This window comes from Geotrypetes seraphini, chromosome 3 (genome assembly GCF_902459505.1).
Source record: "Geotrypetes seraphini chromosome 3, aGeoSer1.1, whole genome shotgun sequence".
Lineage (NCBI taxonomy): Eukaryota > Metazoa > Chordata > Amphibia > Gymnophiona > Dermophiidae > Geotrypetes > Geotrypetes seraphini.
This window is the reverse complement of record NC_047086.1, coordinates 50048877-50074455: the sequence shown is the minus strand read 5'-3', so window position 1 is coordinate 50074455 and position 25579 is coordinate 50048877. Positions and strand designations below refer to the sequence as shown.

Here is a 25579-nt window from a genome sequence, read left to right as displayed (position 1 = left end):
GGAAGAAGAGGAACCGAAGCATGGCAATTGTGGGGAAGTGCAGAGCTGCAGGGAAGAGTGTTGCGGTACCCAGCTGGAGGGAGAAGGAAGATGAGGGAGGGAATTAAAGGAGATGCCAGGGCTTGGAGCGTAGGAGGAAGGTATGCCAGTCTAAGGGAAAAGGAAGGGGGAGATGTGAGAGCATGGAGGGGGAACGAAAGATGGAACAAAAGGAAAGGAGAGAGATGCCAGAGAATCAGGGAAGGGGAGATACCAGACTATGAGGAGAGGTGTGGGAGAGGGAAGGCGAGGAGAGAGATGCCAGACCAATGGGGTGAAAGGAGAGATGGAAGGGGGAGGCATACAGTTTCTGGAAGGGGCATAGAAGGAGAGAAGATGCCATATAGGGGAAGAGAGACGGCAGACAGTGAATGGAAGGAAGAGAGTTACAAGAAGATGAGGAAAGGAGAAACCACAGAAGACAAAGGTAGAAAAAAATTTCTATTTATTTATTGCTTTAGGAGACATGTGTCACTGTTTCTGTGAAGCATTGTATGCAGAGTCCAGCTTCTTGCTGGTTCAATTTAACCTTTGTCTATGTATTTTTATTTTATCCCCCCTTTTACAAAACTGTGAAGCGTTTTTAGCACCAGCCTTGGTGGTAGCAGCTCTGATGCTCAGAATTTTATGAGCATCAGAGCTGTTACCTCCGTAGCTAAAATCCACACTACAGTTTTGTAAAAGAGGGAGGGGTTAGTTTGTGATTACATATTCCTTACTAGGCGAAGGTGTTTTCTGTGTTCTGTGTGTTCGAAAGACATGGTTTTCTGTTAGGATTGACGGTGTAGGATTGATCTGTGCTGGTCTGGCTTGTTTAGTTTTACAATGGGTGTATTGATGTACTGCTCACTGCAATATGTAAGATGCTGCCTTTTCCTAGGTACTCATGTGTGACGTGTGGTTTGTTACTAAAAATCATGTTTTTCTTACAGATGGGGGGGGGTGCCAAAAAATGATGGGCCCCGGATGTTACATATGCTAGGTACGCCACTGTATGTAAAGATACCAGAAAGCTGGCGTAGCAAAAACTTCTAAGTTTTGAGTATTTAACCCTCCCACAATCTCACGGGCACTCGTTTCAAGTTTATTGAGATTTTGATTTAAACGCAATATCAAATATTTTCAATGCGTATAACAAAAATAAATTTGGGGAAATAAATAAAACCATTTGAACCAGTGTTCCCGCTAAGCTGCGCTGGCGTGCGCTGGCGCACAAAATATTACATCGCAGCGCACACGTTTCTCGTCACAGCGCACGATCGGAAGAGGCGTACGGCAGATGGCAGGGCGGCGAGAGGAGAATCGGGCGAGTTGGCTCATAACTTGCTGGCGCCCGATATTTTTGGCTCACGGTGAAAAAAGTTTGCTCACAACACCCGCCCGCTTAGAGGGAACACTGGTGTCAAGTACAATTTGGGTAAGCCATGAGTTTAGTTTGGCTGCCTGGAAGGAGAAGGTTTTATCGAGGAACCTTTTGAGGTGACACAATTTTAGGGGGGGGAAGGCAAACAGATGAATTCTGCGAGAGTTCGTATTGTTGTGATTTAGGCTCTTCAACATTGAAATGAGCCATCTGATGGATTCTTAAAAAAATGCCGAGCCATTTTCTAAAAGTGGTGTTGGCTTTTGGTGACAAACATAAGCGACTGGTCCCCCCTGCAGTGGGAGAGATGCCCACTCTTCCTGCTGCCAAGAAACGCCTGCCGCTGCTCAGCCATGCACACCTCCTGCAATGGGAGAAATGCCCACTCTCCCCACTGCCAAGAAACGCCTGTCGCTGCTCGGCCGCTTGCACCCCCCGCAGCGGGAGAGATGCCCAATCTCCCCCGCAAAAAGAATGGCTTTCTTAGAAAAATATGCTTTTAGAACAGTTGTGTTCTGTTTAGAAAATGACTAACTGCAAGGATTTAATTTTGTTAGACAGACGAATTAGTTTCCCAAAGAGCTGAAGAAATGGGCATCTTGGCAGGTACAGTTTGGAAAATAATTCATGAAAAGTTGGGCATGTCCAAGGTTAGTACAAGATGGGTTCCAAGAATGCTAATGCCATGTCAGAAGTCCACAAGGCTCCTGTGCTGTCAGGAGAACTTGGAGATGCTCCGTGAAGACCAAGTGAATTTTTTTAATCGTTTAGTGACTGTAGATGAGACTTGGGTCTATCACAGATATCCTGAGTCCATAATGGAGTGGATGCAGTGGAAGCAGGTATTACTTTCTTACATGTGGAACCCGGTACGGACACTACCAAGTGCACTGTCCATACTGCGCATGTGCCAGTGCCTTCCTGCCAGATGTCGGCTTGCGGGACCATCAGTTTATCGTTTTCTGTGGAACTGAGAAGCTGTGTCTTCAGTGTTCTCCTCTGTGCATCAAACATTTCAAATTTTTAGGTGCCTTCCCACTATTTTACTTACTTTTTATCATAATTCTTTATTTTCCTTGTTTTCTTATTTCTACCATATTTCATTCATTTTGTCAACTTTTCTGGTTTTGGCTTTTGGGCCACTTTGATGCTCTCAGGAAGAAAAATGGCAATCATTTTCAGGTTCATTTTACTTCAGCTCCTAAGGCCATTGAGCCCTTTGACTTTGTATTGACCGTTTTCCCTTCCCTGTCCAAAAACAGTACCAAGCAGCTTCAAAAAAAGGTCTCGATGCAATAAGGCTATCTCAGGCTAAGATCCACATAATTGGTGTATCCAGTGCTTTGGTATGAACATCGGCACATTTCCTGTATCCTCTGTCAACATATGCAGAAGAGTTTGTCGGCTTGAAGTGAGCTTAAATTCAAAAAACATTTTGGTACTACATCAACGTTGAGCATGGCTGGGGACTTCGATCTCAGCACTGTTACACTGGCATCTACATTGGCACTGCCTGCATCAACACTGCATTGGAACATTGAGCATGCAGTGCTACTTCCTCTTCATCAATGCCTCGAGCATTGGGGGACATATCATGTAAGAAAACTAAGAAGCACAAAATTTCTTCCTCTTCCAGGTGCATCACTGGGTCTTCCTAAGTATCGACTTAATCGACGCTCAGCACTGACGCCCAGAGAACCATTCTCCACATCTTCAAATGATACTCGTATCTCTGTAGAGACATATCTTGACATTGAGGTCTCCCATGCCACGCCAACTGGTACATCAAGCTGCTCCCATCCACTCTATAGTATTTCGTAAAAGTGTGTACCATGAACATTGTATCTGCCCTACAGATTTCCTCAGGTGACATCGCTCTTGACTCCGCCCATGAAGCCACCACACTCCTAGTCTAGTGAGCCCGCAATGAAAAAGATGGTTGCTTATCACACCCAATGTATGCTGCGGAGAAAGCATCTTGGATTCAACAAGATATGGAAGTCTTAGACACCAGCTGTCCCCGATGACCGTGACTAATGAAAACAAAGAGATGTTCTGAGAGATGGAATGGATTTGTCATTGCAGATCATCTGCCTCTCTTATGTCACTCACAGCCCAACTGAATAGACATCTTTTTACCCTAGGCTCCATATCCATCACATACAATATAGCCCACAAGGTTCCCATCCTTGACTGAGATTTCAATTAGCAATCAGTTGATGGTCATTATTATTCAGTTTCTCCAGTTGTACTACTTGCACTTCTCTTCCTGCCTCCATGTGCAAGTCGCAATCGAGGGTGTGGTTCTGGTCTTATCTTTCACCAGAAACCCCCCCCCCTATTTCACTGACGTCACTTCGTTCCTCTTGGAGGTGTCAAAATCTTGTGAGACAACTCTGCCTTCTTTAGCACTCTCCAGACCAGTAGAGGTTAACTTTACGAATGGGTATATATCTTTTTTTTTTTTTTTAGTTCAATAAATTTTATTCAGTATTTTAAAAAATACAAGGAGCAATTCAAATACATAAAAGTAGTATAACATTTTGCATTAATATACAGTTAATTATAAAGGCCCATATTATTAAGAAAAGCTCAGAGTTGTTTTTGGATTTGTTTGTGGTGATGTATGACAATAGAAAGTGAAATAGGACAAAGTAAAAATTGAAAGAGAGAGGAAAAAAGAAGAGAGAAAGAAAAAAATATATATATATATAATTTTTAAAGAGAGGAGAAGACAGGAGTGTCTACATAGTAGAATGTACATATGAATCTAAAAATGACCAGGGTGATTTTTTGTTTTTCCAATTCATGGATTTATGGAGTGAAATTTTATTTTCATATGCATATGATTCAAATCTGTGGTACATACATAGAGAGTTCCACCAAAAAGTATAATCTAATAACGAAGATGATTTCCAATTTTTCAGAATATGCATGAGAGCAGTCACAAACATGGTATCAATGAGTTTAGGAGGACAATTTGATTGCGCGAAACAGGGGTGTTGAGATCGAAGGATTATAATGTCCATAGAAATCTCTTCTGAGCAGTTGGTGATAGATTGTATGGTATTCCAGATTTTGGACCAAAAAGAACGGACCAGAGTACAATGGAAGAACATATGATCAAGAGTTCCTTCCTCTTTCAAACAGTTCCAGCAGATAGAATTTTGTTTTAATTTGGCTTTCCACATACGAAATGGGGTCCATATTGCATTCCACATTACAAAGAGCATTGACTGTGAAACTCTAGAAGATAAAAGTGGGCGATTTGTTGAAGACCAAAAGAGTTCCCAGTCAATGTCAGAAAGTGGAATGGTTATTATATTATCCCAGTGTTTCATAGCATGATATGAGAAAGTGAAGGATTGGTCTCTTAGAATATTATAAAAAAAAGATATAGCTTTCCCTTTTGATAGAGACCGTAAAGACCAATGGTAAATAGTATTTTTAGAAGATATGAAGTCATATTGTATCTGTACAGAAGATAGTATTTCACTGAGTATGATCCATTGTGAATAAGCAGAGGATGTTAGTAGGTATGTGGAGCAAAGTATATCAAAAGGGATTAGTTTATTAAGAGTATATAATTGATGAACAAACCATATACCTGTCCGTTGCCACCGTTTCCATGAAAGGGATTTGCCTTGGTTTTGGATATTGGGATTGTTCCAAAGGGACATGAATGGGCTAACACTAATTGAGATATCAGCTATTTTATCTAAATGATGGAGAGCATGCTGCGTTGAATTCAAAAGAGAGTATTTTCTCAAATGTCTGGGTATTGATATCGTTAATAGGCAAGAGATGTGTAAAGGTTTGCATAGAAAACATTCCATTTCATACCAATTAGGAGGGTCTTGAGAGAAGGAGTCATTGACCCAGTAAGCTCCATATTTAGTTAATGAAGCAATATAGTAGTGGTAGAAATCTGGAAAGTTAAGACCACCGTTAATTTTAGAGGCCTTCAGCTTGGCTAGAGCAATTCGGGGTTTTTTCTTGTTCCATATAAATTCAGATAGCTTATTATTTAGCCAATGGAAAAATGATTTCTGGCATAAAAGAGGAAGCATTGAGAGGATGTAATTAATTTGAGGTGCTAGGGTCATTTTGATGGATGCTATTCTACCCCACCAAGACAAATAAAGTGGAGACCACCTAGATGTAGTGTTAAGAACTAAATTTTTGATTTTGGATATATTAAGATCTTGAGCAAAGACTGGATCTTTGTGTATTAAAATCCCTAAATATTTCACAGCTTCATTTGACCATGTGAATGGAAAATTAGCCAAGTCTGATTGAAGAATGTTATTGTTCAGAGGAAAGATTTCTGATTTCTCCCAGTTTACAGAATATCCTGAAAAGCTAGAATATTGTTTGATGATATGTATAAGATGAGGGAGAGAAGATTGAGGGTTCCTTAGAAAAATTAATACATCATCAGCATATGCTGCTAGTTTGAAGTCTCGATCAGGGGAGGGAATATCATTAATTAGCGGGCATTGTCGAATAGCAGAGAGAAGAGGCTCCAACACTAAATTGAACAATAGTGGTGAGAGAGGACAGCCCTGTCTAGTGCCTCTGTGAAGGGGAAATTTATTGGATAAAGAGTTATTAATTAGAATACGAGCATTAGGACTATAATATAATGTTTTTATCCATTTCGTGAAAAATGATCCAAAGTTATACCATTTTAGGACACTGAAAAGAAAAGACCACTCCACTCGATCAAAGGCTTTTTCAGCGTCTATAGCTAGGCCTATTATTGGGTCTGTCAATGTTTTAGCATGTGCATTGACGTGGTGAAAAAGTCGTAGGTTATCTCCTATATATCTTTGTTTAATAAATCCCGTTTGGTCTTTGTGTATAAGATGTGGAATCACTTTGGTGAGTCTTAATGCAAGTAACTTTGCCATTATTTTATAATCTAAGTTAAGGAGAGAGATGGGACGGAAGTTTTTGACCAAGGTAGCGTCTCTGTCAGGTTTAGGGATTACAACGATGGTGGCTTCTGTGAAATTAAATTGTTTATCTGGAGAGGAGTGGAGGAAATCATAGTATGTAAGGAGATGAGGAGCTAAGATGTTTCGAAATAGTTTATAAAATTCGTTAGTAAAACCATCCGGACCTGGGGCTTTTCCAGTCGGTAGGGAAGATATAGCAGTTTCTATTTCTGTTATGGTTATCGGAGAATCTAGTTCCAATTTAACAGGCTCCGATATGGTCGGGTGAGATAAGGAGGAAAGAAAAGAGTCTATATCTGATTCAGGAGCCACAACTTCAGACTTATATAATGAAGTATAAAAATTTTCAAATTGAGAAGAAATTGAAGATCTGGTTTTGACTAATTGTCCTAATGAATTTTGGATAGATGTGATATGTAATCTTTTGGATTTAATTTTAAGGTATCTGGCCAGTGGACGACCCATAAGATTATCTCCCATATAATGACCAGAATTGGAAATGAAGATATCTCGTCTGGCTGTGCATGAAACTAAAGTATTATATTCATATTTAAGTTTTTGGATATGATGGAGAATAGTTGGGTCATGTAAGTGATTAGACATATGTTGTATTTCTAATGTTTTAATAGCGTTTTCTAATTCTTTTTCTTTTTTCATGGACTGTTTTTTTTTCCAAGAGGCAATTTTTATCAATTCACCTCTAAGGGTTGCTTTATAAGCTTCCCAGATTATGGAAGGACAAACTTCAGGATCTTTAGAGTTATTTTCGAAGAATTCTAATGTAAATGAGTTGATTTTTTCAACAGTTTCTTCATCCAAGAGTAAGGCGTTGTTTAGTCGCCAAGAAGGAGATTCATTACGTGGAGCCGAAATAGAAATATATAAAGAAATGGCAGCATGGTCCGTAAGGGAGATTGGATGTATACTAGTATTAGTAAGGTCATGAATGAGAGAGGAGGATATAAGAAAGAAATCAATTCTCGAGTATGTATTATGTGGTGGTGAAAAATGTGAATATTCTCTACCTTTCGGGTGAAGTAGTCGCCAAGGATCTACAAGGGAGAAAGCATCTTTTAGGGCCTGTAGAGCTGTGAAAGACTTGGTCTTGGATGGTTTACAGGAAGAAGATCTATCAATATATAAGTCTTGGATTTGGTTAAAATCTCCACCCAATATCAGAGAACAAGAACTGAATTCAATTAGTGCTAGTTGAATGTCTCTAAAAAAATCCGGGTGATCTTTAACCGGGCCATAAATATTGAGAAGAACAAAGTCTATTGAGTGCAACGCAGCATGTACCAGACACCATCTTCCCTCTGTGTCTGTTTTAATTGAATGAATAATGGGAGAGAGTTTATCTTTAAGAAAGATTGAAACACCATTTTTCTTTTGATAAGTCGCAGGGGAGTATATATGAGCAGAGTATCCCTTTAGTTGAAATTTCGTGGCGGCAGCAGATGGGAGGTGGGTTTCTTGTAATAAAATTATGTCTGGATGTTTATTGGACACATAATTGGATATCTTTTTTCTTTTAATGGGATGATTCAGGCCATTCACATTAAAGGAAAAGACATGTAGGTCAGCCATAATATATGATTTGCGTTGGAGAGATATGCAGTATATCACTTTTGTCGAGAGAAGATATCTGATATATTAGTGAGATAAGGTAGACACTCCTGTCTAATAAGAAAAGTAGAAAAGACATTAAAATAAGAAAGAAGAAAATAGTAATGACCTCATAATATGTGGTCAGAAAATAGATAAACCAAACTATCATGTACATATTAAAATATTTTAAGGATGCTTCTATGAGCATATAAGAATGACGCATGTGAAGCATCTAACATCTAACAAGATCCACACCTAATCAGTAATATAAATGTGAAGATTAGTGTGCTTAATTTAGCAGGTTATATAAAATTTGTATTTCATTACATAACATAACATGTTAAGATAAGAGCTTATTGGCTCAGATTAAAATATTAAATTTGGAATTGATTTAATCAAACAGATACCTCAAAGTAAAATATATGGCTGATAATATTAGCCCGTTGGGGTAGTATTTGTCTCAGGTATAGAGTCTATAAATAGTTGTGCGGTTGCTTTGTCTGTGAATGAGTGTGATTTCCCTTCTCTCCATATGCGTAAAGTCGCTGGATACACTAGTGCAAACTTCACTCCTCGATGATGCAGTGTAGAACATAGTGGCACCATCGTCTTGCGAAGGGTGGATACATGTAGGGAGTAGTCGTTGAACAAAAGTAATCTTTGACCTTCATATTCAAGTCGACCATATTTTCGAAAGGCTTGTATGATAAGATCTTTATCTTTCCAGTTGATATATCTAGCAATAACTGCTCTCGGGCGGTTGTTATTCTCTGTACGTTGGCTCAAGCGGTGTGCCCGCTCGCATGGAAAACCAGAGTCAGGGGTCACTAGGCCAAGTTGTTTTGGGAGCCAAAGTTGAAAAAAATAGTATAGATCCTGATCAGTACGGAGATCAGGTAGCCCCACTACTCGTAGATTGTTGCGGCGTTGACGATTCTCCTGGTCGTCCAAACGTGTTGTCAGTGTTGCTATTTGATTTTGCAATGCAGTTACTTTTTCACGATCTTGCAAAGTTGCATCTTCATTATCAGACACCCTTTGCTCCACTGCTGCAATACGTCCAGCGTGTGATTCAAAACGATCATTAATACAGTCTACAGCCAGTTGTAATTTAAGAAATTTTTCTTCCAGGGCCTCGGTGACCATTTTTGAGATTTCTTGGGCCCAATCTCCCCATTGTGTCAAGGTTATAGATGGAGTCGGTGACGTCGCCATTTTAAGTTCTGAGCAGGATAATTTATGTTTAGGTGTTTTTGCCGGTCTTACCGGCATTTCTATTTGATGCACACTTTTAAATTGCTACGTATTTAAATGTAATGAAAATCAAATTGCAAAAGCACAGATTATATTAAATCAGGTGTGTAAGAGGAGCCGTTAAGCCATCCGTGCGTTCTTCGTGGCGATCAGGCCATGGACTTGAAATCGCCTTCCTCTTCGGCGGTTCACAGTGGGCGGTGCCGAAGTGGCTGTTAGGGGGCGGGGCAAACCGCCGATCTCAGGCTCCTCCGGTGCAGTGAAGGGGGATGCCTCGATCTCCCTTCCCCTTCACTGTGCTGGATTTTGAAGAGGGGTCCTGTATTCAGAGCCCTCAAGAGGGCTGCAAAGGCAGACTTGTGCCGAAGTGGCTGTTGGGGGCGGGGCAAACCGCCGATCTCGGGCTCCTCCGGTGCAGTGAAGGGGGACGCCTCGATCTCCCTTCCCCTTCACTGTGCTGAATTTTGAAGAGGGGTCCTGTATTCAGAGCCCTCAAGAGGGCTGCAAAGGCAGACTTGTGCCGAAGTGGCTGTTGGGGGCGGGGCAAACCGCCGATCTCGGGCTCCTCCGGTGCAGTGAAGGGGGACGCCTCGATCTCCCTTCCCCTTCACTGTGCTGGATTTTGAAGAGGGGTCCTGTATTCAGAGCCCTCAAGAGGGCTGCAAAGGCAGACTTGTGCCGAAGTGGCTGTTGGGGGCGGGGCAAACCGCCGATCTCGGGCTCCTCCGGTGCAGTGAAGGGGGACGCCTCGATCTCCCTTCCCCTTCACTGTGCTGGATTTTGAAGAGGGGTCCTGTATTCAGAGCCCTCAAGAGGGCTGCAAAGGCAGACTTGTGCCGAAGTGGCTGTTGGGGGCGGGGCAAACCGCCGATCTCGGGCTCCTCCGGTGCAGTGAAGGGGGACGCCTCGATCTCCCTTCCCCTTCACTGTGCTGGATTTTGAAGAGGGGTCCTGTATTCAGAGCCCTCAAGAGGGCTGCAAAGGCAGACTTGTGAATGGGTATATATCTAATCATGACCAGCAGGTGGAGACTGAAAACAAAACTTTGGGACAGTATATCCTAGCCCCTCCTCTCTATTTCCCTCAGTCTTCTTTCAGTCTCCAGCAGGTGTTGAGTGATCTGTACCCATCTCCCTTGGTAGGGCTGTTGGAATTTGTTTAGGGGGTTTATTGTCCCTGTTTTTAGCCGGACGGAGCTTGGGCGGACTCTGTTTGGGGGTTCGTCCGACCTCGGGGGTGTCAAACCCGGCGGGTCACGAGCGGGGTCCCTCCCCCCACTTCCTCCACCTCCCCACATTTTTTTAGAGGAGCCTCAGCAGTAAGCCTTGCCCCCTAAGTCAAGCAAGGCATATTGCTTCGAGAGCCTGTGGAGTCTGTTCTGTAAAAAAAAATAAAAATAAATAAATCCTGAGGTAGTGCTGGTCTGAAGGGTTGTTTCCCTTTAAGAAAACTGTATTTTACTGTATTTTTTCATGTAACCAGCACTTTTTTATAGCTAGGTCGCGTATGGAGCAATTGTGCCCTTCTCCGGGGGAGTAGGACACAATTTAGTCCAGCCGCGAGGCACTCGCGGCCGGCCTGAACTCGGCGGTTTGGGTCGGTGAGGTGGTGGAGCTCCGTCGGCAGCGGCTGCAGGCGCCCAGAGCTCCCCGCCGATGGTGCCTCGCGAGTCGGCTTGGAGCAGTGGGGAAGCCCGGTCTTCCACAACCGCCCACGGAGGGATTCCCCGAAGGATTCCCTCTCAGCTGATTTTTTGACAGCTGATGCCGGCTTGCCTGCTTTAGCGGCTGAGACTATTCAGGTTTCTCAGCCGCTTCAGGCTATGGAGGGAGCTTTTTTGGCGGGAAAACCGCCATCTTCTCTGTCTGGCCCCTCCATTTTGTCTTCCACCTCAGGTGACCTTCCCCCTGTTTTGACTATGCAGGGGCAAGGTTCTGCTGGGTCCCCTGCTGTGGCAGGGAGTCCCTTGGGACCCTCGGGGGGTTTTTCTCCTGAATTTTTCTTTTCTTTATGCAGAGCCTATTTTCAGGCGGCTGGGGGTCCCGGTTGCGCCCAGGGGGTTTCGGGGGGTGGGTTTTCCTCCGCGCTCCCTGCGGCTTTGCCTCTTTCGTCTGGCGTGACGTCCCCTCCGCCGCCTCCCTTGTCCAAGCGTCCGCGGGTGTCGTGGGACGAGAATTTGTGGTCGGAGGAACGGGTCGGTCTGGAGGAGGACCTGGACCCTTCTGAGGAGTTCCAGGACTCTCTGGAGGGGACGGAAGCTGGCGGCGGGTTGTCGGATTTCCCGTTCTCCAGTGACGAGGCGTCCGTGGTGCGCCTTTTTCAGAAAGATGAGCTGCCTGACCTTATTCAGCAGGTTTCTTCGGTTTTGCGTTTTGAGGACGCGCCGCCGGAGACTCCGCGTGTGGGGGACCCCCTGTTACGGGGGATCCGTTCCGTTTCCCGCTCTTTTCCTATGCATCAGGATATTATTCTGGAGCAGTGGAAAACGCCGGAGACGCCGTTTCGGCTGGCGCGCAGCATGGCTCGCCTGTATCCCATTCCTGAAGGGGATCGGGCTACGTTAGCTTCGCCAGTCGTGGATGCGGTGGTCTCGGCAATTTCCAAGCGGCATACCGTGCCTGTTGAGGGCGGTTCTGCCTTGCGGGACTCTGAGGAGCGCAAATTGGAGAGCATCCTTAAGCAAAATTTTCAGGTCTCTGCCTTTGGGGTCCAGGCGGCTATTTTTGGGGGACTGGTCGCTCGCGCCGTGTTTCGGTGGGCGGAGCGGGTCTTGGATCGAGAGTCTGATGACTGGTCTCTGGTGGATCAGGAGGTAGCGAAGATTGAGATGGCGGCCTCATTCCTCTCAGATGCTCTATATGACTTGGTGCGGATCTCGGCTAAGTCTATGGCTTTTGGCGTGGCCGCAAGGCGTGTGTTGTGGCTGCGCGCTTGGGCGGCGGATGCTGCGTCCAAAGCTAAGCTTACTAAATTTCCCTTTTGGGGGTCGTTTTTGTTTGGAGAGGACTTGGATAAGTTGATTCAGACTTTGTCGGACTCGAAAGTTCCCCGTCTGCCGGAGGACCGTGCCCGCCCGGCGTCTCGGGGGGGTGCGGCCCGGGGGCGTTTGCGGGATTTTCGCAAGTATCGCCCTGGGCGTGGGGCTGCTTCTTTCCAGTCTCCGGGATTTTCCCGGGGTCGGTTCTTCCAGCGCATGCAGCCCTTTCGGGGGGCCCGTCGGGGGGCAGGGAATCACTCCGCCGGTTCCCCCGCTTCCCGTCCTGCACAATGACGCCTTGCCGGCGCCCCCTTTGGTTCCGGTGGGGGCCCGGCTGCGCGAATTTTTCCCCAAATGGGCCGAGATCACGTCCGATCAGTGGGTCCTGGAGGTGGTGCGGGACGGTTATGCCCTGGAGTTCGCCCGCTCTCTGCCGGATTTTTTCCTCGCTTCTCCATGTCAGACTCCGGGGAAGACGCAGGCTTTTCGCCAGACCCTTCAGCGCTTGCTAGATCTCAGGGCAGTTGTTCCGGTGCCCCCTCCGGAGTGGGGCACGGGCAGGTACTCCATTTACTTTGTGGTGCCCAAGAAGGAGGGGACCTTTCGGCCCATCCTCGATTTGAAAGGGGTCAACAGGGCTCTCAAGATTCCCTCTTTCCGTATGGAAACTCTGCGGTCGGTCATTCTGGCGGTTCAGCCGGAGGAGTTTCTCACTTCTCTCGATCTGACGGAGGCCTACTTGCATGTTCCCATTCGGGCCTCTCATCAGCGTTTCCTGCGCTTTGCGATCTTGGGTCGGCACTTTCAGTTCTGTGCGCTTCCCTTTGGGCTGGCCACGGCTCCTCGGACGTTCACCAAGGTGATGGTGGTCGTCGCGGCAGCCTTGCGGTCGGAGGGCATCCTGGTACACCCCTACCTGGACGACTGGTTAATTCGGGCAAAGTCGTTGCAGGAAAGCTCCCGGGTTACTGCTCGGGTGGTGGAGTTTCTCCGGTCGCTGGGCTGGGTGGTCAACCTTTCCAAGAGTCGGTTGGTCCCGGCTCAGCGTCTGGAGTACCTAGGGGTGCTGTTCGACACCTCCTTGGGGAAGGTCTTCCTCCCAGAGGGCCGGGTGAGCAAATTGCAATCTCAGATTCGCCTGCTTTTGGCGTCCCGGTGTCCTCGGGCGCGAGATTTCCTACAGGTCTTGGGGTCGATGGCGGCGTCCCTGGACGTGGTGAGGTGGGCGCGGGCCCACATGCGTCCTCTCCAGTATGCTCTGCTCCGGAGGTGGTCTCCCCAGAGGCACGGGATGGATGTTCCGGTCCCCCTGCGAGGCTTGGCGCGCTGCAGTCTGCGTGGGTGGCTCCAGACCCCTCACCTAGTTCAGGGGGTGGGTCTGGATCTCCCGCAGTGGACGGTGCTCCTGACGGATGCGAGTCTCCTGGGTTGGGGGGCTCAGTGTTTGGGTCACTCAGCTCAGGGCACCTGGTCCGCGGAGGAGGCCGCCTGGTCGATCAACGTGTTGGAGACCAGAGCGGTCCGTCTGGCGCTATTGGTTTTCCACTCCCTGTTGCTGGGCAAGTCGGTCAGAGTGCTGTCGGACAATGCCACGGCGGTGGCTTAGGTCAATCGTCAGGGGGGCACCAAGAGCACTCAGGTGGCGCAGGAGGCGGCTCTGCTCATGGTTTGGGCGGAATCCCATCTGCTGGACCTCTCGGCCTCTCATATAGCCGGAGTAGAAAATGTTCAGGCAGACTTCCTCAGTCGTCACTTTCTAGATCCAGGAGAGTGGTGTCTCGGCGCCGAGGCGTTTCAGTTGATAGTGCAGGCTTGGGGGCAGCCCCTGATGGACCTGATGGCCACGGGTGGCAACGCCAAAGTGCCCCGCTTCTTCAGTCGTCGCAGGGACGGTCTGGCCGAGGGTCTGGATGCTCTGGTCCAGCAGTGGCCAACGGAGGGGCTGTTGTATGTGTTCCCTCCTTGGCCGCTGGTGGGCAGAGTGCTTCTTCGCATTGTTCACCATCCGGGTTTGGTGGTGCTGGTGGCGCCGGATTGGCCTCGCCGTCCCTGGTATGCGGATCTGGTGAGGCACCTGGTGGCGGTTCCTCTTCCTCTGCCTCTCTCGGACGACCTTCTGATGCAGGGTCCCATTCCCATGTTCGACCCGTCTCCCTTCTGTCTTACAGCGTAGCTCTTGAAAGAGGTCGCCTTAGCAAGAAGGGATATTCAGACAAGGTGATCGCTACACTGTTGGGGTCCCGGAGGCTTTCTACCTCTCGGGCTTATGTGCGGGTTTGGCGTCTCTTTGAGGAATGGTGTCGGGCGCGGGGAGTGACCTCTTTTCGCGCTTCTCTGCCTAACATTCTAGAGTTCTTGCAGGATGGCCTGGATAGAGGCCTGGCTTGGTCTTCTCTCCGGGTTCATCTTGCGGCCCTGTCGGCCTTTCGAGGGTTGGTGTCAGGTCAGCGTTTATCGGCTCTTCCTGATGTGATTCGGTTTCTGCGGGCGGCCAAGTTGCTTAGGCCTCCCCTACGGCCCTCGGTTCCCTCTTGGGATCTTAATCTGGTTCTCTCTGTTTTGGTGCGTCCGCCTTTCGAGCCCTTGGACGACTGTTCTTTGAAGGACCTTACTTTGAGTGCGGTCTTTTTGGTGGCCATTACTTCTGCTAGGCGTGTTTCTGAGCTGCAGGCTTTCTCTTGTAGGGCTCCCTTCTTGGAGTTTTCTAGGGAGCGGGTCGTCTTGCGGCCTGTTCCTTCCTTTCTGCCGAAGGTTGTTTCTCCTTTTCATGTCAATCAATCGGTGGTTCTCCCGGTCTTGGGTGGTCGGGAGGGCTCTTCTGAGCAACGGCAGCTGCGCAAGTTGGATGTCGGTCGGGTCCTTCGCTCTTATGTGCAGCGGATCCAGGAATTCCGGAAGTCCGATCATCTCTTTGTCCTCCTGGCGGGTCCTCGTCGGGGAGCGGGCGCTTCTAAGGCTACTATTGCGCGCTGGATCAAGGAGACGATTGCTTCCGCTTATCTTCTGAAACAGCAGCCTATTCCGGAGTTTCTCAAGGCTCATTCCACTCGGGGTCAGGCGGCTTCTTGGGCTGAGTCGTCGCTCGTGCCTCCAGTGGATATTTGTAAGGCTGCGGTTTGGTCCTCCTTGCATTCCTTTGTTCGTCATTATCGGGTTGATGTGCAGGCGCGTCGGGACGCGGTGTTCGGTGAGCGTGTACTGGTATCGGCCCTTCGGGGGTCCCGCCCGTGAGAGGGACTGCTTTGGTACGTCCCATTCGTAAAGTTAACCTCTACTGGTCTGGAGAGTGCTAAAGAAGGAGAAATTAGGTTCTTACCTGCTAATTTACTTTCTTTTAGCTTCTCCAGACCAGTAGAGGTCCCCACCCTGTCTGTTGTTGTTGTTGTTGGGGCTGTTGCGCGGGCAGTTTTTGGTTTTTGCTGCGGGTTCTAGTATTTTTCTAGGGCCGGGGAGAATTGAAGAACAGCGGCTGTGGCTCGGCTGGCTTAGCTGGCGAGCTGTGGGGACATTCTTCCTTCGGGAATTTCTCCTCTGCATTTTCCAACAGCATTTTGGGTATGTTATTTGTTACTCCTTTTGGAGTATTGTTTTTTTTTCTCTCTGTTGTTTTCCAGTTCTTGGTTCTGCTTGGCTATTCGGCAGACTGAGGGAAATAGAGAGGAGGGGCTAGGATATACTGTCCCAAAGTTTTGTTTTCAGTCTCCACCTGCTGGTCATGATTAGATATATACCCATTCGTAAAGTTAACCTCTACTGGTCTGGAGAAGCTAAAAGAAAGTAAATTAGCAGGTAAGAACCTAATTTCTCCTTCTCGTCCCCTGATGTTTCCCGCTGGCAGGACTTGGGGCCATTTTTGTACTTATTTCTTATCCCAGGACAAGCAGGCATGATATTCTCACATGTGGGTGATGTCATCTACGGAGCCCCGATGCGGACAGCATTTCAAGCAAACTTGATTGAAGATTCAAGCTTGCTGGCTGCACTACGCATGTGTGCCTCCTGTTCCACTAGAGGGCGCATCCCCTCCTCGTGGTCTCCAGTTCGATTTTTTCCGCTGTGCTAAGAAGACACGTTTTTCTTAGCGCTGCCCTAGTGCCTTCTTGCACTGTGATTTATTATTATTTTCTTTTGTTTTTTCTTCGTAAAAGTCGCTGTGCATAACAAAAAATTTCTTTTTTCTTGCTCAGAGCGCTTTTCGCGCCTTTTTCTCGCAATCCGGGGGCTCCCGGATCGCCGCGACCGCGAGGCCTGATTGGCCGCGGCCGCCTGGATGTCCCTGCCCATTACGGGCTTTAAAAAGTGCACCGGGTGCGAGCGTCTTCTATCTCTCACAGACCCGCATCGCTGGTGCATCCTTTGCCTGGGGGCCGACCATCCAACGGAAACTTGCCCCCGGTGTGCAACTTTTCAACAGCGGGCGCTCCGCCGGGCCCGCATGGCAGAGCTATTTCCTACCGATCAACCCTCGACCTCGGCCTCGAGATCGGCCCCGGCCTCGATCTCGGCCTCGAGTACATCGGCCCCGTCTCGGGACTCGACCTCGAAGACCTCGAGCTCTCATAAGTCCTCTGCCCCGGGCAAGTCCCCTCTTCCTTCCTCAGGTTCCATATCGTCAAAGAAGCCAACCTCGGGGACAATGGCCGGACAGAGTGGAAACTCCTTGCCCACGGCCCTGGCGAAAACCCCGAAGACCTCGGGACGTGCCTCCACCCCTCGGGAATGCTCCGAAGCGAGATCGCCCCCAGTGGAGAGCACAGCGGCCTCGGACATGCCATCGATGCTGTCCGTGCCAGTATTCCAGGAACTGCTCCGAGCGATGATCACAACGGAGCTATCCGCTGCCATGGCTCACCTTCAATCGGCCTCAACCTCGCACGCGCCGGACCAGCCTGAGCAACGCACCGAGACCCCCCGAGGAAAACCGCGCCGTTCTCGTCGCCCCTCCTCCTCATCGGATTCCTCTCCGAGGCATTCGAGGTATTCGAGGCATTCGAAACGAAAATCGAGACCCCTCTCTAAGAAAGCCCGGAGTTCCCTTCCGGCTCGAGGGCATACCCCCTCGTCTTGATCGGGGGAGCCGCTAAGGGTCACCGAGTTGTCTCTCACCAACCCACAGCTCCTATTGACTCTCCCTCGGTCCGGGGTCCGATCAATCGCCACGTGACAGTGACTCCTTCCTTGCAAAGATCGCTCCGTTGGTGGGCCGACTCTTCGAATCTTTCCAAGGGTTTGCTCTTTCTTGCCCCTCCACACCACAAGGTCCTAACCACGGACTCGTCGGAGTACGCTTGGGGGGCTCATGTGGACGGTCTCCGCACTCAAGGTCTGTGGTCCGCAGAGGACCGTCGCTGCCACATCAACATGTTGGAGCTCCGGGCCATCTACCTTGCCGCGGTGGCCTTCCAACACCTGCTTCACGACCGGGTGGTTCTCATCCGTACGGACAACCAGATGGCGATGTACTACGTAAACAAGCAAGGAGGGACGGGGTCTTGGTCCCTCTGCCAAGAAGCTCTACGGCTCTGGGAGTGGGCGGTCTCCCAAAACATCTCCCTTCGAGCGATTTACATCCAAGGAGAACGAAACTGCCTGGCGGACAGGCTCAGCCGCCTCCTACAGCCACACGAATGGTCCCTGCATGCCCAGGTGCTGCGACAGGTGTTCGACACGTGGGGGACCCCACAGATAGATCTGTTAGCCTCCCCCGACAATCAAAAACTGCCTCTCTTCTGCTCGAGGATATACTCCCCGGACTGTCTCGAGGCGGATGCTTTCCTCCTAGACTGGGAGGGGAAGTTCCTCTATGCGTTCCCGCCACTTCCTCTGATTCTGAGGACGCTGGTCCATCTGAAGTCGGTAAGGGCCACCCTGATCCTCATCGCCCCTCGATGGCCTCGCCAGCCCTGGTTTTCCCTACTACTTCAACTTCTGCCTGTCTTTCCCTCTCTGCTATCACAGAGTCGGGGCTCACTGTTACATCCCAATCTTCAGTCTCTTCACCTGACTGCTTGGTTTCTTTCCCCCTGAATCCCTTTCCCGTATCTCAATCGGTCAGGGAAGTGTTGGAGGCTTCTCGGAAAGTCTTGACTAGACTCTGCTATTCTCAGAAGTGGACTAGATTCTCGACCTGGTGTTCATCTCACAGCCAGGACCCGGTGTCGGTCCCAGTGTCCTTGGTCCTAGAGTACTTGCTTCATTTATCTCACTCGGGCCTAAAGACCAATTCCATTCGAGTGCACCTTAGTGCGATTGCGGCCTTTCACCAGCCCCTGGAAGGAAAGGCTCTCTCACTCCATCCCCTGGTCTCTCGTTTCATGAAAGGTCTCTTGAATGTTCATCCACCACTCAAACCACCTCCAGTAGTTTGGGATCTCAATGTGGTACTGGCTCAACTGATGAAACCCCCCTTTGAGCCCATGGATAAATGTCACCTTAAATTTCTCACTTGGAAAGTGATCTTCCTACTCGCACTCATGTCTGCCCGAAGAGTTAGTGAGCTGCAGGCTCTGGTAGCGGACCTAACTTTCACTGTATTCCATCACGACAAGGTGGTTCTCCGCACCCATCCTAAGTTCTTACCTAAGGTGGTGTCTGATTTCCATCTCAACCAGTCCATTGTTCTACCTGTGTTCTTCCCCAAGCCCCACTCTCATCCCGGAGAAGTGGCGCTTCACACTCTCGACTGCAAGCGGGCGTTGGCCTTCTACCTCCAACGCACCCAGTCTCATCGGACGGCCCCCCAATTGTTTTTGTCCTTCGACCCTAACAGGTTGGGGCGCCCAGTTTCCAAGCGCACCCTGTCCAACTGGTTGGCTGCTTGTATTTCTTTCTGCTAAGCTCAGGCTGGTCTCGCGCTGCACGGTCGAGTGACGGGACATAAGGTCCGAGCGATGGCAGCCTCGATAGCTTTCCTCAGGTCCACGCCCATCGAGGATATCTGCAAGGCTGCCACGTGGTCTTCGGTTCATACTTTCACCTCACACTACTGCCTGGACACACTGTCCAGAAGCGATGGCCGGTTTGGCCAATCGGTCTTACGTAATCTATTTGCTTGAATTGCCAACCTCCCGCCATCCCGTGTCAGTTAGCTTGGAGGTCACCCACATGTGAGAATATCATGCCTGCTTGTCCTGGGATAAAGCACAGTTACTTACCGTAACAGGTGTTATCCAGGGACAGCAGGCATATATTCTCACAACCCGCCCACCTCCCCGGGGTTGGCTTCTTTGCTGGATATGTGAACTGGAGACCACGAGGAGGGGATGCGCCCTCTAGTGGAGCAGGAGGCACACATGCGTGGTGCAGCCAGCAAGCTTGAATCTTCAATCAAGTTTGCTTGAAATGCTGTCTGCATCGGGGCTCCGTAGATGACGTCACCCACATGTGAGAATATATGCCTGCTGTCCCTGGATAACACCTGTTACGGTAAGTAACTGTGCTTTCCCGCCCATTCTTTGTCCTACTGGTACTCACAGTTTTCTGCAGGAATTTCCACCATGGTCTTTCCACTCGATTTACCTCTTGAAAACAGACCAACAGTTCGTAATCCTCAGATCTTGCCAGTGCCCTGTTGTGTCTCTGACAATTTGTAATCCTTTTGCCCCATGTTTTGGGCGCCATTTTTTTGTAAATTAGGTTCCGCCTCACAGCCAGTCTGCGGGCTCCAGCCAGCTCATTGAGTCAGTCATTTGCAACCAGGGCTCACAAAAAAGAGAATTTCTTTAGTGGGGCACAGTTCCTAAAGTTCGCTGAGCTGGGCTTAGGCCAAGAGCCGGACTTACTCCGATAGTCTGAAGGATTAATATCCCAGAGTTCAATCATACTTACTCAGTCCTTCACTTTTTTTTTTTTTTTAATATCATTTTTATTAAAGAGGCAACAAGAGAAACGAGCATAATACTTAAATTATGTTACTGTATATGTGTAAATTCATAATTTATTTGTCTATGTGTTATATATGTCAACCTGTTTTGAGCTCCATAGTGAGGATGGGATATAAAACTAACCAAATAAATAATTACTTGCCAAGGAATTGAGCTGAGATCAGGGTGCAATTGATAACTGGAACTTTTAATGGAACTTGATTAAAGAGTCAATGCAGAAACTATTTACATCTCCTGCTCGTGTTGGGTCAATTGAGGCTCTTTGTGTTTTTTATGCTATATTGTGTTTGGTGTACTCTGTCCCTCTCTCTGTGCTGGTCATGTAAGTTGTGTGTGTGTTTTTTTTTTTGCCTTTGTAATAAATTATTTTTATATTCCTCATATATGTAATCCATATGTAGAGGTTTTTTTTACATTATTATATACACATGTTTACCATAGTTTTATTTTGTTTTAATATATGTCATATATGGTATTGTGGTTATTTTATAGCATCAGTTTATTTTATATAAGCCCTCTTTTACTAAGGTGCGCTAACGCTTGCATGTTAGTCTATGGACGCGTTTAACATGCACTAATTTGATTAGCGCGCGCTAATCGGTTAGCACACCTTAGTAAAAGAGAGGGTAAGTCATGGTAGAGGAATTCTATGAGCGTCGGAGCAGCATTTAGCATTCCAGACCATGGTAGAAACATCTACCATGGCTTAGTAAAAAGGGAGGATAATTATTTCAATTAATAATTGATAACTAATTAATTACTATTACTATTACTATTAACAATTAATAACTGCATATTTATTTAATTAGTTTTACACACCATTTCATATTATCTTTGAACCGGGTTCAGTGTGATATGTTATTTATGTATTTATTTTTTACTAAATAGTTCACTCTGACACAAATGTATTTTGGAATACCTTTTATCTACTGTGTTTCTGCTTTTGGCAGTTAAACATCATGTGGTAAATTTACCATCATATATAATGTGACTCTTGAGGCAGACCTTATGGCCAAAAACATGATTCATGTTGAGTCTCAACCATTGTGCTTTTTCTTAATTAAGACTTTTTTATTTCATTCTGTTGGTGCCCCTGGACGTCCTTTGGCTGTGGTGTTCTGTCCTCTCTGCTGTGGTTGATGGATGTTTATTCCGTAGAAGTTTGTGTTCTTTTGGACTCTGCTAAGAATCATGGAAACTGGGTTCAAATCTCCCATATCCCCTTAAGATCTTGGGGGTATAAGTAACTTTCCAGTTGCCTCAGGTACAAACATGAAGAACAGTTCTGTAAACTAGGAACTCACATTTATGCACTTAGATAAGGTGCTTAATTTTAGGAGAACTGTTATAGAATGAGGGGGGTGGCGCCAAACAAGTGCAATTCTAGCCATATCCAACCAACAAGTTCTATTTGAATATTTATTTCAGGACCCTCGAGGAAATTTAATTTCTCAGTGGCTGGCAGAGCATGGTGAGTTGGGTGTCCTTTCCAGAAACTTCCAGCTATCTGCAAATCCTCCATTTGGTGATTGGTCCATAGAAGTACAAGCAAACGTGAGTGTATATCTTTTCACAACTTGACGTGACAACAAACGTTGCCAAATTTGAACAAATTGGAAATAATACAGATGTTGGTAAAGATGTTGACCCTGCTCCAGATTTGCCCAGATTTGATTCAATCCTGGATTTACCTAATTATGTATACTTACTTAGGGCTCCTTTTATTAAGGTGCGCTATGCGTTTTAGCACACGCTAACGCGTGCATGTTAGTCTATGGACATGTTAACAGTTAGCGTGTGCTAAATGCGCTAAAACGCATAGTGCACCTTAGTAAAACAGGGGGGTTAGTCTTACTTAAGCATTCAGGGGCTGATGCATAAAGCTTCACAGTAGAGCTTACTCAGTATGTGCCTGTACCACAAACCTTCGCTCAAAAGCTAAGACAACATGATGTAAGCAATGAGTATGCAGACTGCTACTGTGTTTTAAATTGCAGCACTAATCCACAACTCATTATGAAGTGTCACCCATCTTGTCAGTGCTTGACCAGTTATTGGTTTAGGCACTTGACAGAATGGGTGACATTTTACAAATAAATTAATTGCAAGCTGCCAGTATCTGCACTGGCCCCCGATTTTGACTCAATTAAAATATTAATCCTTGATGTTTAGTGGCACCCCTCCAACTCTGAAAGGTATATCTGGAGCAGGGTACTGAGGTGGGTAGGAGAGAGAGGGTGTAGGTAGACCCTCAACCAACCTTTCTATGCTACCCTGGACCTGGCAAAATTATAAAATTTGGAATGTCTAAAAACTGCCATTTACATTCCTTCAAATGCGGGGTGCAGTCTGTGTGAATTGCTATCCCGTGGTAAAACAGTTTTAAATCCGCAGAACTATGCAGGAAACTTTCTGCCTTGGCCACTCAGTTGAGAACTCAAAACTCTTCCATGCAGGTAAACTCAGGAGTGGACATACCTGTCAGGCAAAGTCAATTGACAATCCTGGAATACTTATGTTGCTATTTCATTACATAAAGTACCTTTGGTGCTCTGCTAATATTTTTTACATTATAAGGGATGTGCAACTCAGAATATGGCTATCCAAATCAGTACATCACATAAGGATGTCCACTTCTCATATATTTTAGAACAGAATCCGGTGACATCCAGCCTGTTCTAAAATAAATGAGAAATGGATATCTATGTGCTGGTGACATCCAGCATGAACTGAAACATCCAAATTATGACTGAATAGATTTGATATGTTTTGTTTGTAAGATTTGTTTGTATGTGATGTGATAGTATGTATATATGTTTTGGAAACCGCTTTGTACAAAGCGATTTGTTGATGCATATCTGTGAATTGCTCCCTTGGATTTTTTTTCAAATTTACCTGTAATGATAATGAAGGATGATACTGAGGATTCTTCAGGTTGCACTTTCTAAGTTGTTTTGAACTATTGTAAAATGTTATGTATGTGTCATTTTTATGTATGTTATTTTGGAAAACGCTGAAACTTCAGGCAGTATATAAATGTTTTGAATAAATAATAAATCAATCAATAAATCAATACACTATGTGAGAATAGGCTGCCTGTTTGTCCTAGGATAAAGCACAATTACTTACTGTAACAGGTATTATCCATAGACAGCAGGCAGATATTCTCACATCCCACCTCCACTGGTTGGCTTCTTAGCTTGCTTATGGAACTGAGGTAATGTAAACCAGCATCGAGTGGGATGGCACTCACGCATGCGTGGTGTGGGCAATCATGAAGTTTCTAAAAACTTAGTGGCAATGCACTTTTACCACCGGGCTCCATGGATGATGTCATCCACATTCTGTCGCTGGGTAACACCTATTACGGTAAGTAACTGTGCTTTCCAGGAAGAGTTACTAAAATGATAGAGGATGGAGCTCTTCTCATATGAGGGAAGACTAAAGTGGTTGGGGCTCTTCAGCTTGGCAAAAAATGGTTAAGGGAGGATATGCTTGAAATCTATAAAATCCTGAGTGATGTAGAACAGATAAGATTTTCACCCTTTCCCCAAAAGTACAAAAACTAGGGGACACTCAGTGGATGAAGTTACAGGGAAATACTTTTAAAACCAATAGGAGGAAATTTTTTTTCACTCAGAACAGTTAAGCTCTGGAACGCATTGCCAGAGATTGTGGTAAGAGCAGATAGCGTAGCTGGTTTTAAAAAAGGTTTGGACAATTTCCTGGAGGAAAAGTCCATAGTCTGTTATTGAGAAAGACACGGGGGAAGCCACTGCTTGCCCTATGTTGGTAGCATGGAATACTGCTACACCTTGGGTTTTGGCCAGGCACTAATGATCTGGATTGTCCACCTTGAGAACGGGCTACTGGGCTTGATGGATCATTGATCTAACCCAGTAAGGCTATTCTTATGTTCTTATTACATGGGAATACAGTGGAACCTCGGTTTGCGAGTAACCCGGTTTGCGAGTGTTTTGCAAGACGAGCAAAACACTTATCAAACTTTTGTCTCGCAAACCGAGCATGTTCCGCTAAACGAGCACCTCCCCCCCGCTCTAACCAGAATCGCATCCCCCGAACCGGCATCGCACCCCCCCCGCAAGAACCGCATCGCACCCCTGTGCTGAAAGCAGCATCTGCCCGCCCTTCCTCCCAAACATGCTCCTTTCAGCACAGGGGTGCGATGCAGTTCTCGCGGGGGGGGGGGGGGGCGTTCACCGGGGGGAAGGGGGTGATGGAGCAGCGCCAGTAGCCTTGGGTGGGGGGGGAGGAGGAGGAGGTAGAACGAATTAAAGCGAGTTTCCATTCATTCCTATGGGGAAACTCGCTTTGATATACGAATAACTTGATTTACGAGCATGCTTCTGGAATTAATTATGTTTGTAAACCAAGGTTCCACTGTACTTTTAAAAGAAATAGGAGGAAATAATTTGTTGTACTCAAGGAATAGTTAAGCTCTGAGACTCGTTGCCAAAGGAGGTGGTTACAGCAGTTAGCATAGCTAAGTTTAAGAAAGGTTTGGAGAAGTTCTTGGAGTAAAAGTCTATAATCTGCTATTGAGACAGACATGGGGGAAGCCACTGCTTGCCTTGGATTGGTAGCATGGAATTCTGCTAATATTTGTATTTGTATTTCTGCCAGATATTGTGACCTGGACTGGCTACTGTTGGAAACAGGAGACTTGGCTAGATGTTTCATGTTTATTAAAATTTGATGCAAATGCTTTTAACATAATTTCAAAGCGATTTACAAATGTAATAAAATTGGGGTGACAATCATTTAGTTAAACATACATTAACAAATTACAGACGACCTTATGACAAGAGGAGTGAGGGTGGAACTACAAAAATTTAGAAAAAGCAACAATGAAGGATCACATAATGGGAAGGGGATGGAAGGCAGAAACAATCCTTAAAAAGCATGAAGTCTGCAGTAATGCTATCGGTTGAAAAAAATTTAATTTTCGAAAGCATCTTTAAAAAGAAAAGTTTTCAAAGAACTTTTAAATTTGTCTAAAACAGTTTCTTCTCTGATAAATCCAGGCAGTGAGTTCCACAGCTGTGGTGCAGCTACTGAAAAAAAATTTCTGCTCGTCTTGTGCCGATAACTTTTAGAGATGGTACAGAAAAAAGATTTTGATCAGGTGACCGCAGAGTTCTGGATGGAGTGTATGGAATCAGTAGTCTTAGAAGGTGGGAAGATTAGCTTAGCGGATCTTAAACGACAGTAGTTCAATTTTATATGAGATATGATGGGGTATAAAAGTGGTGTTACATGGTCATACTTTTTTGAGTTTGTTATGATTTTAATTGCGGTATTTTGAATAAGTTGAAGTCTCATTTGTTTTTGAGTGATGCCTTTTAACAGAGAGTTACAATAATCAAGTTTTGAGATAATAAGAGAGTGAATGAGTATGTTAAGTGCCGGCAATTCCAATACTTTTGCTAATGACCTAATCATGTGTAATTGTAGAAGCTGTTTTTACTATTTG

At 46.4% G+C, this 25579-nt stretch overlaps 1 protein-coding gene across 2 annotated transcripts in view; it reads left to right on the top strand.

Annotated features, from left to right (window-relative positions):
* The window catches only part of CD109 (CD109 molecule), a 295729-nt gene that overhangs the window by 7380 nt on the left and 262770 nt on the right, over positions 1-25579 (top strand). For both annotated transcript variants that reach the window (XM_033937865.1, XM_033937866.1), the window contains exon 5: positions 21514-21639. In XM_033937865.1, coding sequence (XP_033793756.1) covers positions 21514-21639 — 126 coding nt within the window. The remainder of the gene's footprint in view (positions 1-21513; positions 21640-25579) is intronic.